Genomic DNA, 17,583 nt, shown 5'->3' on the forward strand with positions numbered 1-17,583 from the left:
GATTAATGTCTTCCTTACCGTTTTCCAGTGAGGGGCTGTGATTCGGCCTATTTATAGGGGCCTGGTCCCTTAATATTCTGCCTGGTGCATCTCTTGCCAATCAAATCAGTGCCGTCTGCAGTGTGATTGCTGCTTTAGTGGCACCAGGGAGAAGAGTTAATTAAACCCAATATAAATAGACTCTGCCCTCACTTTGCAATTCCAGGAGTGTTTTTCCTTCCTGTCCTCCACCCCCACATGCACCTCCTTCCTCTAAGGCCCCCTAAGCTCTTATCTAGGTGAGCAGGGCTGGACACCCCTATACCTAGAGTCACTAGCCACTGCCCAGTCTGTTCCAGGAGCAGACCTCAAATTCTCAGGGGTTAAAGTGAGAAGAACCCATGTGTGCACATTTTTTGTGCTTTTCCAGAACTGGGTACCATTTGGCAGTTGATCAGGCATCTCCCCAACTGCCCCATTTCCATCCCTTGGTTTTCAGCCTCTTTTTTTCTCTACAACTAAGATTTCTTTCTTATTTATCCAAGGTGGGGAGCTGAACTGAGACAGTGTATGGAAAGGGTGCCTGGCAGCTACCAAGCACCTTGTAAGGGGTCAGAAATGTTGCACCTTCTCTGAACTCCGTTGGCCCTACCAATTCCCCAGTCCCTGGTCCTGCCCTCCCGCTCCCTCATTCACTCAACAGGCGTCAGCAGACTCCCATCGGTGTGCTCCTGGCCTCCCACCAAATGCTGTGTCCCCTTCTCCCCGTTTGTGCAGGCTGAAGCTGTGTGCATGGTTGGGATGAGGGCTGTGTTGCCTCTCCTTCCTTTCTGAGGAGAATTGTGTGTGTGCTCTCGTCACTCCTTAGCCTTGTACTCATGGCTGGATTAGAGTGAGTGGGTGCAGGTGGGCATGGGCAGCTCTGATGCTCTGGATCCCACCCACAGGCACCATGACTCCTGTGAAGACTCAGCACTCCCTGGCAGGTCAGACGTATGCCGTACCCCTCATCCAGCCAGACCTGCGGCGAGAGGAGGCCGTCCAGCAGATAGCGGACACCCTGCAGTACCTGCAGAAGGTCTCTGGAGACATCTTCAGCAGGTGGGTGCTGCCACCCACCTCCTCCTCATCAGAGGACCATCCCTATCCTGGGCAGTCCCAGCAACATACCCTCTGGGAGCAGCCCCCTAGGGGAGATCCTGGTACTGGGGGACCCATCTGGCTTCCTTGTGTGGGAGGGGCTGAGGTAAGAGCCCAGCTTGGAAGGTTTTGCTCCTGAGAGTCTGAGAGCTCACTCCCTTCCACCCCACTTAGCCTCCTGATTTCCTGTGGTGGCTCTGCTCTCCTGACATTTTCTTCCTCCCATCTGGGGGGCATATTCCTTCACTTTTTCTTGCATCCAGCAAATACTTACCCAATAGTGTTTGTGTGCAAGGCATTGTAAGAATCTCTGTAGATCCAGCCATGGATAAGGCAGCATCCCTCTCCAGCTGGAGCGCACATGCTGGCAGGAGAGAAGGACCTAATAACCAATGCATGATTCGTTCTTTAGTAACAGTTGTGACAAGGCCTGTTGATAATATTTGGTAATCACTGTGATTTATATAGCATTAACCGTGCACCACCGTTGATTTGAGTGCATTAACTCATTTAGCCCTCGCCACACTTCATGAGCAGGCACTGCTGTCATCTCCATTTTATAGATGAGGAAACTGAGGCACAGAAAGGCTGAGAGACCTGGCCAAGTGACAGAGCCAGGGTTCAAAGCCACAGATCATGGCCCCAGGTTCTGTGGGTTATTACCGCCTCTGTGGAGGGGAGATGGGGTGCTGCGAGGCTCGTCCTGGCTTGGTCTTGGGTCAGGGAGACTGGCTTGGTCTCGGGTCAGGGGAAGTGGGATGTGAGGAAATGACATTTGTGGTAAAGTCTGAGGGTTGAGTTGGGTAGGTCAGGAAGAAAATTCCAGAAAGAAGAAGCACATGAACTGTAGCCCAGAGGCAGAGGACCTAAAAGAAAGCCAGCATGGCTGGAGCCCAGAGCGGCCATTGAGCGAGCCGAGTTGGAGGGCTGAGGCTTCCTGTGTCAGCAGCGCTGACCTCGCACAGTCCTTGGGCTCTGGTGACTTTTCACTCAGTGTTTACCTGATATGAGTGAGTGAGTGATTTTTGCTGTTTCCTGGCAAAGGTCCCAGCGGTTGTTGGATGCACAGGTCCTGTCTTTGGCCATGAACAGCCTGAAATGAGGCTTGGTCTTCTTCCCGGGATCCCACACAGTGCCTCACATGGTGGACCCCAGTGGGAAGCATGTGACTGCCTGACTCAGGTCCCGCACATGGTCCAAGTCACCCCTGCCCTGCCCTTCCCTGGTTGTTGCCAGACCTGGAGCGCCTGATCCTTCACTGTGCAGCCTCCTCTTCTGTCGCCAACTGGAAGCTTACCTCTTCCTGAATGACCTCCCCCACTGACTCACCGGCTTGCCCCAAGCTTGTCAAGAATGTCCCTGTAACCAAGGGGTCATGCACTGCAGTGGCTGAGGGGTCACCTTGGAGCTGATGCCTTGGCTCAGATCTGGCTTTCCTGGTTGCTTCCTCTGTAACCCTGGACAACTCAACCCCTCTGTCTGTGAACTTGTGGTAATAATGGTAGCTTCCTGGTAGAATTATTTTAAAGACTAAATGAATGAAAACATGCAAAGGAATGGAACAGTGCCTGGCACCTAAGAAGATTTGAGGAAATACTAGCTCTTCCCTGTTGATAATCTTGACCTGTCCACTGGACTCGGTTGCCATTCATGAACCTGTCATCAGTAGTTACAGAAATTGTTGGATGCACCTTTCGTGCTTATCATTGTGATAAATGTGCCCAAGGGACACCTAGGCAAGAGGATGCAGGTCTTAAAGAGCCATCAGCTCCAGATTATGGCTACTCCATGTTCAGTGCTTAGAACGGAGGCCAAAACCATTCCCTCAGAAACTGTGTTTCCTCACCAAGATGGGATTGCATGGTTGCCCTTCTCTGAGGGCAGCCTTGGATTTCTGGTGTCTTTCCTTTCCCGTCCTGGTACTTGGCACCTTGCAGACAGTTGCATGTCCCCTGCCCAGGGATGGGATGAGGAGAGGGCAGGAAGGCATCTTCTGGGGAGTGGAGTGCTGCATTCGTTGAGTGTGGGACCCTCAAGTTGCTGGCACAGCCCAGGGAGGGGAAGATGCTTCTCAGGAGCACTGGGCCTGAGTCCCGGCTCTCTCACGCCACATTCCAGGTCACTGTGTCGATCTCTCCACCATGTGCTCCACATCATGCTGGATCTTTAAGAGACATCAGTTATGTGGCTGACACTGTGTCCTCAAAGAGCTTAGAGGCTGGAATGGGAACATGTAGGGTGAGATTAATTGTTAATTGTGTAGCATGGACCATGTGGGCTTCTCAGGGTCTAGAAGGGAGAGAAATCAGTAAGAATTGGTGGCACACCTGTCAGAACTCCCCAAACCAAGCTAAGCAAATAGTAACCAGTAGGGCAGCCTTTAGAGTTAGGGCTAAAATGACGTCATCAGGGCCTGGCTTTGCTTTCCTTCCTTGTCATTTTGCTTCTTTGGATCTGGCTGCATTCTCAGACAGGCCATGCTCTCGTGGTGGCAAGGCGACATGGCAGGGTCAGTTTCAGCAGGAAAAAATGCTCTCCTGTGTCCCCCACTTCCTCTAGAGGCCACACTCACCTGGATTGGTCCTTGTGTCTGTCCCAGAATCCATTGCTGGGGCCAGGGGACTATGACATGCCACTTGGCTTAGACCAAGGAGCTCTTCAAACCACCCACTTGAAGCTCAGGGTGTAAGCCTGCAGGAGAGGTAGATTCCCCAAAGGAAACGGGGCCATTGCTTGAGTAAAGGGGAAATAGGTGCTGGAGAGAAAAGCCGCGTGCCTCCTCCACACAAGGCAGGCTCCTGGAGGAGAAAGGCAGGGTAGAGAGGTAGGCGTGCAGGTTGCCCTAATGGGGTCTAGAAATGGGGGCCACAGGCTTGGAGAGAAGCCTCAGTGTGGCTTGGAACGTGGTATATGATGGTCTGCTGGGAAGGCCGGCCTGCACAGGGGCTGGAGGGGAGCACAGGCAGTGCTGCCTCTCCCTTGCACTCAGCTCACAGGGCATGAGAGGCTCATTTCCCATGAGCCTGTGGGCCAGGCCTCTGGATGGTGCCGAGGAATTTTGCCTTGGTTCCTCCGTGTCCCCACGGGGCCATGGGAGACTCCCTGGCAGTGTGTGGGGCAAAGGAATGAGCGAAAAGTTGAGATGAATGAGTTAGGGTCCACGGAGTACTCAGGAGAGGACTTACGTTGATTCAGGAGTGTTAGGGAGCAGTGACTGGGTTTCAAGCAGGGCAGGGGTGGGACAGAAGAGTTGGGGAAGGTTCATCAGGCACCCGTCACGGAAGGGGCATGAAGAGAGAGTGGATGCCAGGGACACCCAGAAGCTGTTGCTGTAGTCAGGATGTGGCAGGGATGAGGCTGCAGACAGGGGACCTGCTACTGAGGAGGGCCAGGTGAGACATTCAGAGGAAACGGACGACATGAAATGGTGACAGATAGGGAACGATGATGAAGGAAAGGGAGGAGTCATGATGAGTGGGAGTGGAGTGGGGAGCACCGACACCTCCCCTCCTCCACCTGCCCTTTTTCTGTGGCGCTGGACAAGCATGTGGACTTTCCATTTTTCATGAGCATTTTTGGTGGGGATGTGACCAGCTTTGAATCTCTCCCCTTAAACATGCTCCTCCTGCTTAGAACCCTCCTGCACAGAAGAAACAGGTGGGTAGAAGAGAGACTCTCTCTCCCTCCCACCCCATCTCAGGCCCCAGCACAGCCCAGTCCCTGGCCTCACTGGTGCGTGTGCCCAGTGGCGCAGGCAGGTGACTGCCTGGCAAATTAGCATTCCAGGCTGTGCTCTCTCCTGCTCTGCCGCAGCCGGGAGTGTGCAGACTGGAGGGAATGACAAGCACCTCCCAGGCTCTCTTTAGCTGTGCCCCTTCCTGCCCCCTCTTTCTGCCCCTCCATCTGTCCCCTCTTCACCTGGGAGAAGCCAGGCCCCCAAAATATCGGGCCAGATATGTCACCTGCTTCCCATGACATAGATGACAAGGCAGGAGGGACTCGGGATGGCACGAGGAAGAGGAAGGAACAGACTGTGTGTGGAAGTTTGGATGCTGTCATTTGCCATTGCCGATCAGCCCCTGCCCCACCTCTTCACCCAAGAGGCCATGCCACTGCCCAGCACCTTTCCCTTGGGAAGCGTGATTTTCTCTGCAAAGCTCTGGGTCCTTTCCTCCATGTCTGTCTTTTTCCTTCTCCCCACCTCGTCTTCTCCCCTTCCGCTTTTCCCCGTTCCCCTCGTCCTCACTTCCTCCATCCTTCTCCCCTGTTCTCTCTACTGATTGGCACCTGGTGGCCCCCAAGGTTACACATTGCACTAGATCACTGCATAATTAACAAGTCGTTCTTAATTATCCCAGAGTGGAGAAGATAAAGGTAAAGGCAAGAGCACAGGTTCAGGATCTGCTTCCCTGGGGTCATGACAGGCAGGGGAGGAGAAGCAGTGAATTGGGAGCTGGAGTGGGAGCGGGTGCTCCCTGCTTCCTCCTCCCCACAGCCTCTAGGGACTGGTGTGCTGATGGTGATGGGCCATCATCAGCTCTTTGTCACCTTCACAGGAATCACATGATGTAGAAGGGACCATTCCTGTTTTTCAGTGGAAGTAGCTGAGGCAAAGACCAGTGAGTGGCCTCCCCAGGGTCGCGCTGCTGCTAAACAGACGTGAAACCCAGGCCTGTGGGATGCTGTGGTTATTGATGCTTATCTCTTACCCGGGAGGTCTGAGTCTCTTTGGGAGTGGATCTGTGTTGTCTGATTCGTCTTTGGCTTCCATGGCCCCAGCACTGTGCTTTCAAATGGAATGCACTCAAGATACTGAACAGTAAGGGGTGGAGTTGGGAGACAGGAATCAAGGGATGCTTGGAGATGGTCCTCTCCAGGGGAGATAGAGGAAGACGGACCCTTAGTGAGACCACGTGCAGAGCATCTGTCCCTGATGCCCACAAAACAGCTTCCTCTCTTGTGCTGGGTGAGTGTGCCAGAGGGAATGGCTTCAGCACTGAGCTTGTAAACTGACCTACCTTAAAGTAGGCCACCAAGCCAAGGGTGTCTACACCAGGAATGGCAAACAAATGGCTCTCATGGCACCATTCCCCCACCCTCATGGTTGGCATTGTTCATCAATGCCCTGGCCCCAGTGAGGCCTACAGGCCTTCCCAACACAGCCTCCCAGACCATCCTGCCAGTCCACAGAGATAGCAGACATGCTGAAAGCTTTCTGACCCTGAATCTGCACTTTTCCTCGGCACCGTGGCCTGTGACCATGAGATAATAGACAGTCCGGAAGCTCTGTCAGCAAGCATGCCGTTCCTTAGTCTCATAGGCTTCTGGTTAAGGAAAGAGCCCCAGGATCATGTCTTCTGCCTCCACCTCAGGGAGGATTCACCCTTGGAGCACCCTGCATGGTGCTTGTGAGCTGGAGCCTAATTGCTCTGCAAAGTGATGCAGTTGTTTATTAGAAAGTTGTTGCCATTTTTTTTAAAAACAGCACAGAGCTCTGTTTCCTTGCAACTCTGCCCACTATTCCTGATAGAAGTTTACTCACTTCACCCAACAGCCCTTTTGACATTTTTGATGCTTGAAGGGAATGATCATATTCTCAAAGTCATCTGATCTTTAGCCAGAACATCCTTCAGTTACCTTCATATGTCGGCAGTTTCTCACTCATCATCATCCTCATCACCCTCCTTGAGATGTTCGCTCATTTGTCACTTTCTGTTCAGCCAGTGGCTGTTACGCATCAGGCCCCGTCCCAGGTGCTAACGACGTAGCAGTGAATGAGACAGAGGGCAGTCCGTACGGGAGGTCAGAGTCCTCTGACTGTGGATCCAGTTTAAAGGGATGTGACTGTGGCTGAGACTGTGCCTGGCATAGACTCATTCACGAGTCCAGGGCCCTGTTTTCTGTGGTGCCTCCAAGAGACTGCATGGTCCCTGCTGAGTGGAAGAAGGACGAAGGGCAGAAGAGGAACAGGAAGCTGTGTGCCCTAAGAGCTCACTGCCTTTTTATGCTGATTAACATGCTTTTAGCTTCTACTGAGCTTATAGTTAACAGAAGCTTCCAGGTCTTTCTTCACCTGAACTGTGTCTAAACCAAGTTCCCTCCACCTTCTATATTTGTGCATTTGATTTTTAAACCCTAAATGTTGAGCTTTACATTTGTTCCCTATAAATGTCATCCTGGTGATTGCAGTCCCCCCTCTGGCCTTTAAAAATTATCTGAGCCTTGATGCCATCGTGCAGATCGTTTTACCCCTCTGTGCTAGCCCCAGTTTTCTAACTAGGGTGTTGAATGAATTGGAAGCGCCCTGCCATATTTCTCCATGCAAGGCTGGAATCAGACCATTGTTCAACAGTGCCCTTTGGGGCTGTGGTTCATTTGGCTCTGATTTTTCCCATATGTTCTCTCCTCCAACCCCCATAGCTCCATCTTGTCCACAAGGTTTTGTTAGAAGCCATCAGAATCCGTGCTGACTCAAGATGCACTGTGCTGCAAGTTTTCCCCGGGCACAGCAGGCTAATAACCCTGTTACAAAGAGAAATGCTGTGTGTTTTGAGCAATGCTGGCCCCTGGGACTCACCTCTGCCTTTTCTTTGTTTTTTGTTTTTCAAGGAATATTTAATAACAAGGTAGGTAACGTATGCTTATCTAACATGGAATTTTATGTCACTGCTGCTAAAGCAAAACATCCTGTTCACTGGGCGAAAGACCTGCTTTATGTGTGTACACTTCAGTGCAATTAAAAAAAATACTGTAATTATAATTTCAGAGCTTCTGAATTTCAACAGCTGCCAGTGTTCTCTTTTTTCATATGGGAAAATTTCTTTGAAAATCATTTGAAGCTTGGACAAAAATTCCACAGCTGTATTCCTCAGGATCACTTTGCAGAGTCTTCAAGATCCAGATACAGAGGAAGCTTCAATTCAACCTTTCAGAGAAGACATTCCAGCTCGCATGATTTCATCAACCAAGAGAATGTTGGTGGCAATCACAGTGCAGGAGTGAAGAAGCTGTTTCTTTACACAATAGTTATCCCATACGCCTACTTCTGCTGCTACCATTGGCTCACCTGTGTTGAGGTCTACACCCACAAGCTGACCTGATTCTGAATGTTCTGCTTGAATTTTAACTAATGTTTCCTGAAGGTCAAAACCAGAGTTCTGAGCAAGAATCTTGGGAATAATGAGCAATGCATCAGCAAATGCTTGGACACCAAGCTGTGCCGTGCCCTTTACACTGGACTTATATTTCATCAGGGCTTCTGCCATTGCCTCTTCACGGCACCAGCACCTGAAACCACACAGCCATTATCAATAGCATTTTTGACAACCCTCAAGCCATCCCTTACTGCCTCTTTGATCTGAGTGAGTGTGTGCTTATTTTGTCCTTTGGTCAATGATATGACAGAACGAGGGTTGTTACATTTCTCAATAAAGATGAATTTCTCTTCTCCCAATGTATACTCATATACAAGGCCTGAATGTCCCAAGCAGTCAGGACTTAGATCGTCAAAAGAATTCAGGGCTACCCCACAAAAGCAAGAGTCAGCCTCTCCATATTTCTCCTTTTAGCCCTGCGCAGAGCGACTATGCCTTCTTTTGAAAGAGTATCTGAGGAAAAGGAGTCAATTCCCTTTCGATTAATAACAACAAATATTTTATTTGAATCACCACAGACTTTCCTTTTCAGTTCTATTATTTTTTAATTCTATCTTCAGTGAATTTTCTTTCAGCTTTTACAAGTTTTTCTCTCTCTCCTTCACTCTTGTAAAAAAAAAAAGCCAGAATTCACTTCTGTTTTTTCATATTCCAATGACACGTTACATGTGAGGATGTATGCATCTTCCACCCTTTTCTTCGTATCAGGATGCCGTGCTCCGTGGCCCAAAACAAGCCCTCTGATTAAGCTTGTGTCAGTTTCAGATTTATGTTTCACCTCCACGATCTCAATCATGAAGAGATCAACAGGCTCATCTTGTTTTTTAATGGCCAAAATGGAATCCACTACAGCCTCTGTTAAGACATCTGCAAGTTCAGCATGAACTTTAGTACAAAGAGATGTTCTGGCCGCATCTATGTTTCCCTGCCCATCTCTTTACTTATTTTGACTTTTTCCAAAAACTGAAGGGCCTTTTCCTTTGCAGCTTCAAACCCTTCAGTAATTATTCTGGGATGAAGGCCTACAGAAATGTAGAGATCTGCCGGTTTCAGCAGCTCTCCAATGATTAGGACATTGGAAGTCGTACCATCACCAGTTATATCATCCTGGGCTGTTGCTACCTTTGCTATTCAGGAAGCTGTTGGGTGCTGAATTTGCATTTCGTGAAGCAGCACCTTGCCATCTTTAGTAAGCTTGATGTCTCCAGCGCCAGAAACAAGCATCTTCATGGTGCCCTTGGGCCCCAGGTTGGTCCTCAGCACGTCCTGCAGACCCCACGCCACGCTAATGTTGACTGCCAGTGCCACCTGTGCTCAGGCCAGGATGGCACCAAGTTCGGCCCTGGCAAGCAGGTGATCCTGACTTAAGAGCCCTTGCCTGAGGGCTGGCCTAGCAGGTCTGCTGTTAGGAGCAGGAGGTGTGCAGGGGTAGGGAGCAGTCCCAGCTTCTGTGATCTTCTCCATGGCAAGATCTCCCAGCGGGTAGAGCAGAGCCGGAGGCAGGTGCAGGCCATCGGGGAGAAGGTCTCCTTGGCCCAGGCCAAGATTGAGAAGATCAAGGGCAGCAAGAAGGCCATCAAGGTAGCCCCCATACCCGTGTCCTGAGGCTACTGGGCTGTCCCTCCATTTCTCCGTGCCTCTGAGGCTGCCCAGTCTCTGCCCTGCTGCCCACCCGTACCTTGGGCTTTTCTCCCGCCCAGGCTCCCAACCCCACCCTCTCCTGCCAAGCAAGCCTAGCCGTCTGAGCCTCTTGGGGCCCCTCAGACTTGTCCCTGTGTCCACAGGTGTTCTCCAGTGCCAAGTACCCTGCTCCAGAGCGCCTGCAGGAATATGGCTCCATCTTCACAGGTGCCCAGGACCCTGGCCTGCAGAGACGACCCCGCCACAGGATCCAGAGCAAGCACCGCACCCTGGACGAGCGGGCCCTGCAGGTCTGCTGGCCAGGCACATCACTCAGCCTGTCACACACCTGGAGGCCTGGATGCTGGGGACGAGCCGGGGCTGCCATAGGATTCTGTCCCACAGAGGAGGCTGACTGGGAACGGGTGGCAGCCGATTTGGCCCAGCACTAAATACTCACTATCCCTTGGCCCCCCGGCCCTTCCAGGAGAAACTGAAGTACTTTCCTGTGTGCGTGAGTGCCAAGGCGGAGCCCGAGGATGACGCAGAGGAGGGACTTGGGGGTCTTCCCAGCAACGTCAGCTCTGTCAGCTCCTTGCTGCTCTTCAACACCACCGAGAACTTGTATGGCCAGAAGGCGGGGCCGAGGGGTGTGGGCGGGAGGCCCGGCCTGGCTTAGTGGGAACCGAGGGCATCAGACACAGATATAACACCGAGGCTGGGAGCCAGGGGGTAATTGGGTGGCTTGGCTTGGGAGGCCTGAGACCCCACTGTGCACACTGTGCCCCTGATGGTGTGGGAGAGGTAGGAATGTGGGCTCAGGACAGCAGGTGTCAGCTTGCCTGACCCCCACGTCGCCCCTGTAGGTACAAGAAGTATGTCTTCCTGGACCCCCTGGCTGGTGCTGTAACAAAGACCCACGTGATGCTGGGGGTGGAGACGGAGGAGAAGCTGTTTGATGCCCCCTTGTCCATCAGCAAGAGAGAGCAGCTGGAGCAGCAGGTGGGAGGAACAGGGCTGGGGTGGGGACAGGTGCCATGGCTGGGGTGGGAGGAACAGGGCTGCGGTGGGGACAGGTGCGGTGGATGGGGTGGGGACAGGTGTGGCTGGGGTGGGAGGAACAGGGCTGGGGTGGGGACAGGTGTGGTGGCTGGGGTAGGAGGAACAGGGCTGGGGGGGGAGAAACAGGGCTGGGATGGGGACAGGTGCGGTGGCTGGGGTGGGAGGAACAGGGCTGGCTGGGGTGGGGACAGGTGCAGTGGTTGGGGCCTTGCCAGGGCCCCTCTCCAGGCAAGACTGTTGAGCATTTTATTCCACCCACGTGGGGGTGCACACAAGGCCTTGCAGGATGCCCCTGCAGGTCTCTGTCACCTCTCACATGTCCCTACCTAATCCTGCAGGTTCCAGAGAACTACTTCTATGTGCCAGACCTGGGCCAAGTACCTGAGATTGATGTGCCATCCTACCTGCCCGACCTGCCCGGCATTGCCAACGACCTCACGTACAGTGCCGACCTGGGCCCTGGCATTGCCCCCTCTGCCCCTGGCACCATTCCAGAACTGCCAACCTTCCACACTGAGGTAGCTGAGCCTCTCCAGCCAGGTGAGCTGAGTGCTGGGATGGGAGCTGGGCCAGGGACCTCCCTGCTCAGACACCTTCTTCCCTAGACACCCCACACTTTCTCTTTCAGACCTAGAAGATGGGGTGCTCACAGCACCCCCACAGCCCCCACCACCTCCCCCAGCTCCTGAGGTGCTGGCCAGTGCACCCCCACTCCCACCCTCAGCCGTGGCCCCCCGTAGGCCCGGGCGCCAGGCAGGACGACGGCAGCGGCGCGCCTCCTTCAGGTGGGAGCAGCTCTCTGAGGACACCTGCTCGTTTCTGGTGTGCTCAGTGCACTCAGGTGGATTGTCTGTGGGTTTGTCAAGTGGTCAGAAATCCTGGATTGTTTTTAATAGTTCCCATTTCAAATGTCTTGTTCTACTTGGTTCACAAAATAGTGGTTTTCAAACTGTAGAGCTCTGGAATGCTCACCTCCTGGGCAGAGGGGGGCTGGACAAGTGAGGCTCTGGGTTCCCCATTCCGAGTTAAACCAATGGAAAGAAGAGGCCTCTTAACAAACTATGGAAAGAAGGTCTAATAACAAACTACAGCAACACATGATTCGGTGTCCCTGAAATGACAGCAGTTCAGCTTTACCGTTATACCTCCCATCTGTCTCTAGGATCCAGAAGTGGCACAAAACCCCTCTGCTGGCTCGTGTGTGCAGCTGAGACTGTCAGTGCATGGCTAGCTTGGGGGTCCAGCTCTGCAGGGTGGGGGCTGGAGAGGGGTAGGGAGTGTCTGCACACACATCGCCTGCAGTCAGGTGTTGCAGAAGTCAGTGCCCAGGTCCTGTGTGCCCAGGCCCCGCACAGTCTCCAAAGGCTCAGCATCCCCAGCACGGGCCGCCTCATTCGAGGGGAGGTGCCCTCCCTCCTAGCGGGCTTTTGGACATGATAAGCTTCGCCAGCCCTGCCTGAGCAGCCTTTCCTCCTTGTCCTGTTACCCACCTCCCAGCTCCAGTCCAGGGAGCTCCCAGGGAAGTGGTCGACCCCTCTGGCGGCCGGGCCACTCTGCTAGAGTCCATTCGCCAAGCTGGGGGCATCGGCAAGGCCAAGCTGCGCAGCGTGAAGGAGCGAAAGCTGGAGAAGAAGCAGCAGAAGGAGCAGGAGCAAGGTGAGCGGGCCCCAGAGCCTGCGGTTGGAGGGCCTCGGACAAAAGCGCTGCCTGTCGTCCGGCAGAGTCCACAGGGTGCTTTCTGCCCAGCCCCTGCTCCTGCCAGCCTGCCCCTACTTCCCCTAGGGCACATGCTGGAAGCCCCGGGCCACCGCCCGAGGTCCTCAGCCCTCCTGCCTGGGCCATGGCTCCTTCCTGGTTTGGGAGCCTTAGTGGAGCTGTCCTCTCTAAGCCCAACCAGCTCCAACTGTGACAAGGAGAATCTTCCCTGACTGCCGAGGCTGGTCCAAGGCAATGGTCAGCCACCACGGCCTCCTGAGATATTTTTAGAGATGGACCTGAGGCTTCCTGAGGCTACCGGTAGCGCCTGCTGTGAACACAGACGCCGGTGTGATGTGATGCCTGCGCATGCTGCAGCAGTGCCCTGGGCACTGTGGTTCTGAGCTTGCGCCCAGCGCTGCTTGTGCCTTGCTCAGTGACCCCAGGCAAGTGGCCTCCCCTCTCTGGGCCAGTTTCCCCACCTGTGCAGCAATGCTGCCTACCCTGGCCCTGTCCCCGAGGGTGGCTGGGAGAGTGCTCCTCAAACGTAACCGCTTTCTCATCAGTGTCCAGTGTCGGGTCAGGGATAGACTGAAGCTCTGAGCTAACTGGGAAACAGTGGCCTTGGAGGGTTGGGGAGTGTCGTGAGGGTGCGGACAGGGAGCTGGGGTTTCATGTGACTGAACCCTTCACTCTGGCTTTCCCATTGCAGTGAGAGCCACGAGCCAAGGTGGGGACTTGATGTCCGATCTCTTCAACAAGCTGGTCATGAGGCGCAAGGGTAGGAGGCAGGGCCGCTGCCCGCCCTGGGCCGGCACATTGTAATTCTCTCCTGCCTTTGTCTTCCTATGTTTAAGTCTCTGGGGGCTGGGGGAACCAGCGTTTCCCACCCACCACCCTCACTCAGCCTTTTCCTTCCAGGCATCTCTGGGAAAGGACCCGGGGCTGGTGAGGGACCCGGAAGAGCCTTCGCCCGCGTGTCGGACTCCATCCCTCCTCTGCCACCACCACAGCAGCCCCAGGCAGAGGAGGATGAGGACGACTGGGAATCCTAGACTTGGGCCATTGCTCCAACCTGGACACAGCCAGGACAAGCTCCTCAGACCTGCTGCCCTAGGAGGGGGCGGTGATGGAACTGTCCCAGGACTGTGCGGGGACCACCTTCAGGGAGCAAGAGGCTGGCCTGAGGCCACAGGGCTGGGGCAGGGGCTTCTGTATGCCTGTGCTCCACCGGGGGACGGCTCCACCCAGCCTGTACCAGGGTGTTCTCCTCTTCCCTAAAGAGGCTTCCAGAGAAAACAGCAGCACAAATCGAAGAAGAACTGAGCAGAAACCAAGAGTGCACTTTTAATAAAGGACCACTGGCTGTGCAGGATGCAAACGTCTCGGGGTCAGTGACTCTCCTCCTGCCCCTGTTGGTCCCTAGGCGGTGGGGGCAGAAGATCTCAGCTGACCATGACCCATTTCCCTGGGGTCAAAGGAGGAGAGGTGCAGTCAGCAGGGGCAGCTGTTGCAGAGGGGAGCAGTAGTCTCCCACAGGAAAAAGCTTTCAGTGGCAGACACGGGGTCGCTAAAAATAGTCATGCTGAGAGCCGAGTAGCCTTTGGCATCATTGCTGGTGTCAGTGGTAGAAGGTGTCTTGGAGTTTGCTCAAGTGGTTGAGAGGGAGTGAGGTGCCATCGACTTGCAGGAAGTGGCACCAAGCCAGGGAGATAGAAATCCAGGGAGGGCTGTGGGGCACGTTGGGGGGGCAGGGCTGCAGAAGGAGTGACTCAGGAAGAAGGTGGGGGAGGTGACAAGCCCCCAGGCAGGAGCCTTGTGGCCTTGGGGACCTTTCTAAATTGAGACTAGATGGTGAGTAGTCCAGGGCAGCTAACTTCAGCTATTATAAAAAGGGCAGAAGCAGATGGGCCTGCTCCATCTCGCCTCTTAAGGTGGTCAGGACAGAAATGCCACAGTAGAGGCTGCAGCCCCCACAGCCTCCTGCAGAGGCCCAGCGAGAAGCCTGGCCCTCGGCCACATGGGATGGACGACACTCGATTCCAGAGACGGGAGCTGCCCTGGGAAGACCTCAAGGGTGGCCGGGACCCACGGTTTCTTCAGGATTCACCTGTTTCCACCTGTGGGCACTAATGCCTGTGCCTGGGTCCTGGCAGCGCTCCAGCACACTCCTGGCTTTCACCTTTGTAGTAGGATCCCCGCAGACCAGGCCCACGACAAACACAGTCTCCAGCAGGCCGGGCAAAGGAAGGGCGCAGTGGCAGGCAGTGGTGCAGCTGCTTATCAGGAAGAGGCCGACTCCTCCCGGTGGAACTGGGCAGGGAGAAGGCAGTGAGAATGTGATCTTGGGGTGGTGGAGGCTCTCAGGAAAGGAAAAGGGAGGATTGAACTTCCACATGGCAGCAATGGCAGAACCAAAGGTCGCTGTGACCTCCATGAAGGCTCAGATCCAGGCTGGCAGCTTGGCCAGGACGGGGCCAGGAGTATCACTGGTCCAGGAGCACTGTGCTGGCAGAATCCCTTTGGTGCCTGACGGCCCTGCCCTCATGGGACAGGAGGCTAGAGCTCTGAGTTACAGCTGCCTTCCTGATAGCACGTTTCCATGGCATCTCCCTCCCCTTCCTCAGCCTCAGGTGGGAGACAGGGCAGGCAACCCCCTTTCCTCTTCTCCCCTTCTCCAGCCCCCATCTGTCCAGCCAGCTGGAGGCAGCCAGGCTTGCTGTGGACTGGCTGATGGCCTTCTTGCAGAGCTTCTCCACCAGATCCTTCCCTGGGGACGCCTGGTCTGGGGCTCTGGGCTAGGGGTGAAGGGGATGACCCGTGAGGACTGTTGCCTGCCTGGAGCTCTCCCTGGGAAAAGACCCTGCCAGGCCTTGGAGCCAGACCCGGAGGTTTTGTTGGCCAACGCAAGCAGCAGGGGTCCAGATGACATCACAGGGAAGATCAAGAGGGTGTGGGGGGGTATCTGAAACTCCGGAGAGGACAGGAGATGCTGGACCAGCAGGAAAGGCCTGGCTGTGTCAGTGCTAGGAGTGATGCCACTCCCACCCCCCACCCACTCTCCTCCTACTCTCTGCAACACTGGGGACACTCACAAGGGTGTGATCCAAGTAGGCCATCATCTTCTGCAGCTCTGGAGACCTATGTTGGGGAAGGGCATACCTGCCATCGCCACACACCTGCAGTTGCAGCCCGGCTTTGGGCTCTGATGGCAGCAGACGGCAGGTAGGGGCCCAGCTGCTGGAGGGAGGGCCGGCCACGTATCACAGCCCAAAAGATGAGCACTACTTACCAGCCTAGGTTGTCAGAGAAGTTGATCCCTTCACTCATCTTTCCTCCAGCCACAGAGAGGAGCAGGGCCCCTGTCACCCAGCCTCTCTCCTGGCCACAGCCTGGTAAGAGACACCCAGCCCAGAGGTGCTGAGCCAAAGCTTAGATGACACTCTTAACGTTGCCAGCTGCCTCCCCACCAAGGTCTCAGGCCCAAGCCTCAGAGTTACGCCTGCACCTGAATGCACCTGGAACACGAGAGTGGCACCTGCTCCACCTGGTGTGTGCTCTTGGGTTCCTGGAATATGTGGAGGCAGAGGGCGTCTTCAGAGATGGATTCAGGGTGCTGGGTCTCGGATCTGCTGGTAGCTTTGTGTTTCCTGGCCAGGGGACAGGAGAGCCTTGCAACCTGGGGCTTTGGGGAAATCCTCTGTAGTCAGGAACTGGGAGCGGTGGGGATGAGGAGCTAGAAGCCTGTCCTGACTCGATGAGCACAAGAGCTCCCAGAGGACTCGGTGGCACTGTCCTCGTGAGTGAGAGGGCCAGCTGATGGGCCACTCGCCTTCTTTCTGGCTGCCAGGTGGCCCAGCAGGCTGCCGTTCTCCCAGTGGGCGCGGACCTGGCGCAGGGACTCGTAGGATGGGAAGAAATAGACTAACCCTCCAGGAACCACACCACACAAGTTACAGAGGAGGCCACACACACCTTGTCTATCTAAGGAAGGAAAAGAGGGCGCCCCCACAGAGCAACCCCTCAGCCACCCACAACAAATGGCATCTTAACTTGAGGCTCAGAACTAAGGAGAGGGACCCAAGGCATGACTACAGCCAGTGGGGAGGACTCGAAGGTGCCACCTCCCACCAAACACACCCAGGTGCTGCTGCTGACTGTGCCTTTCTGACACACGTCACAGCACTAGCGTCCCGGGGGGCCTTCCTATTGCCCTGGCACTGAGTCCTCCCTTCTTCACTCTGGGGTCCTGATGGGCACCACAATGACAGGCACTGCACACCCCAGGCATGCCACAGGAGATGCCCCCCAGTCCCCACATTCCTGCCTATGGCAAGAGAGCCAAAGGGAATGAGCAGCTTTCTCATGCGTGGCATCCTCAGGGGATGCCTGGAGGTTTTAAGAAAATTTAGCAGCCTAAGGGTTGAGGGGTGGAAAGCTCACGCTTTCCTCCATAATCATCTAGATTGACACTGCTTATCCTGTACGGCTCTGTAGTGGATGTCCCAGTGCAGATTCTCAAACACCTGAAAATACTCAGGGTGTGCCAGAGTGCCCCTGCCCTGGAAAACTCTTTCCTGCCCAAGCCCAGGCTGTGGCAGGGTGAGCTGGCTGGGGCTGACCATCTGAGGCAACTCTCTCTGCTGGAACGTGAATTCCAGGGGCTGATTGGAAATCCTTCTGCAGATGCAAGGGGCAGGATGCTGTCTGGAGGGATCACGTGATCGGTGAGACCCTGGGAAGAGCTGGAAGCTGAAGACGCAGGTGTTTTGCAAGGCACAGTTCAGGAAGGGCATTTCTCCATTTTCCAGCATAGGAGCAGCACTTGGCAGTGCTCACCCACTGGCCATCACCGCTGTCATACTGGGCAGCGGGCAGCAGGGAGCAGAGCAGGAGAGCCTGGATGAACACACGAAGGGTGAGGCTCCCATCC

The 17,583-nt window shown here is 54.7% G+C and overlaps 1 protein-coding gene and 3 pseudogenes across 1 annotated transcript; 2 read left to right on the forward strand and 2 right to left on the reverse strand.

Annotated features, from left to right (window-relative positions):
• The first annotated feature begins 670 nt into the window (after window positions 1-670).
• LOC141585198 (uncharacterized) lies at window positions 671-1,821 on the forward strand (annotated as a pseudogene).
• Window positions 1,822-7,896: 6,075 nt separating this feature from the next.
• LOC101047887 (T-complex protein 1 subunit zeta pseudogene) lies at window positions 7,897-9,584 on the reverse strand (annotated as a pseudogene).
• LOC101028637 (WASH complex subunit 1) lies at window positions 9,502-14,010 on the forward strand. Its single transcript, XM_074403485.1, is given in 11 exon segments — window positions 9,502-9,574; window positions 9,643-9,854; window positions 10,058-10,204; window positions 10,381-10,517; window positions 10,760-10,895; window positions 11,294-11,495; window positions 11,584-11,687; window positions 11,689-11,740; window positions 12,459-12,611; window positions 13,363-13,431; window positions 13,572-14,010. Coding segments are annotated over 11 exon segments (1,419 nt in total). The 3' UTR covers window positions 13,706-14,010.
• A 769-nt stretch (window positions 14,011-14,779) lies between these two features.
• LOC141585018 (uncharacterized) lies at window positions 14,780-15,980 on the reverse strand (annotated as a pseudogene).
• Between the last annotated feature and the right edge of the window lie 1,603 nt (window positions 15,981-17,583).

The sequence above is a fragment of the Saimiri boliviensis genome, chromosome 7 (assembly GCF_048565385.1).
Source record: "Saimiri boliviensis isolate mSaiBol1 chromosome 7, mSaiBol1.pri, whole genome shotgun sequence".
NCBI lineage: Eukaryota > Metazoa > Chordata > Mammalia > Primates > Cebidae > Saimiri > Saimiri boliviensis.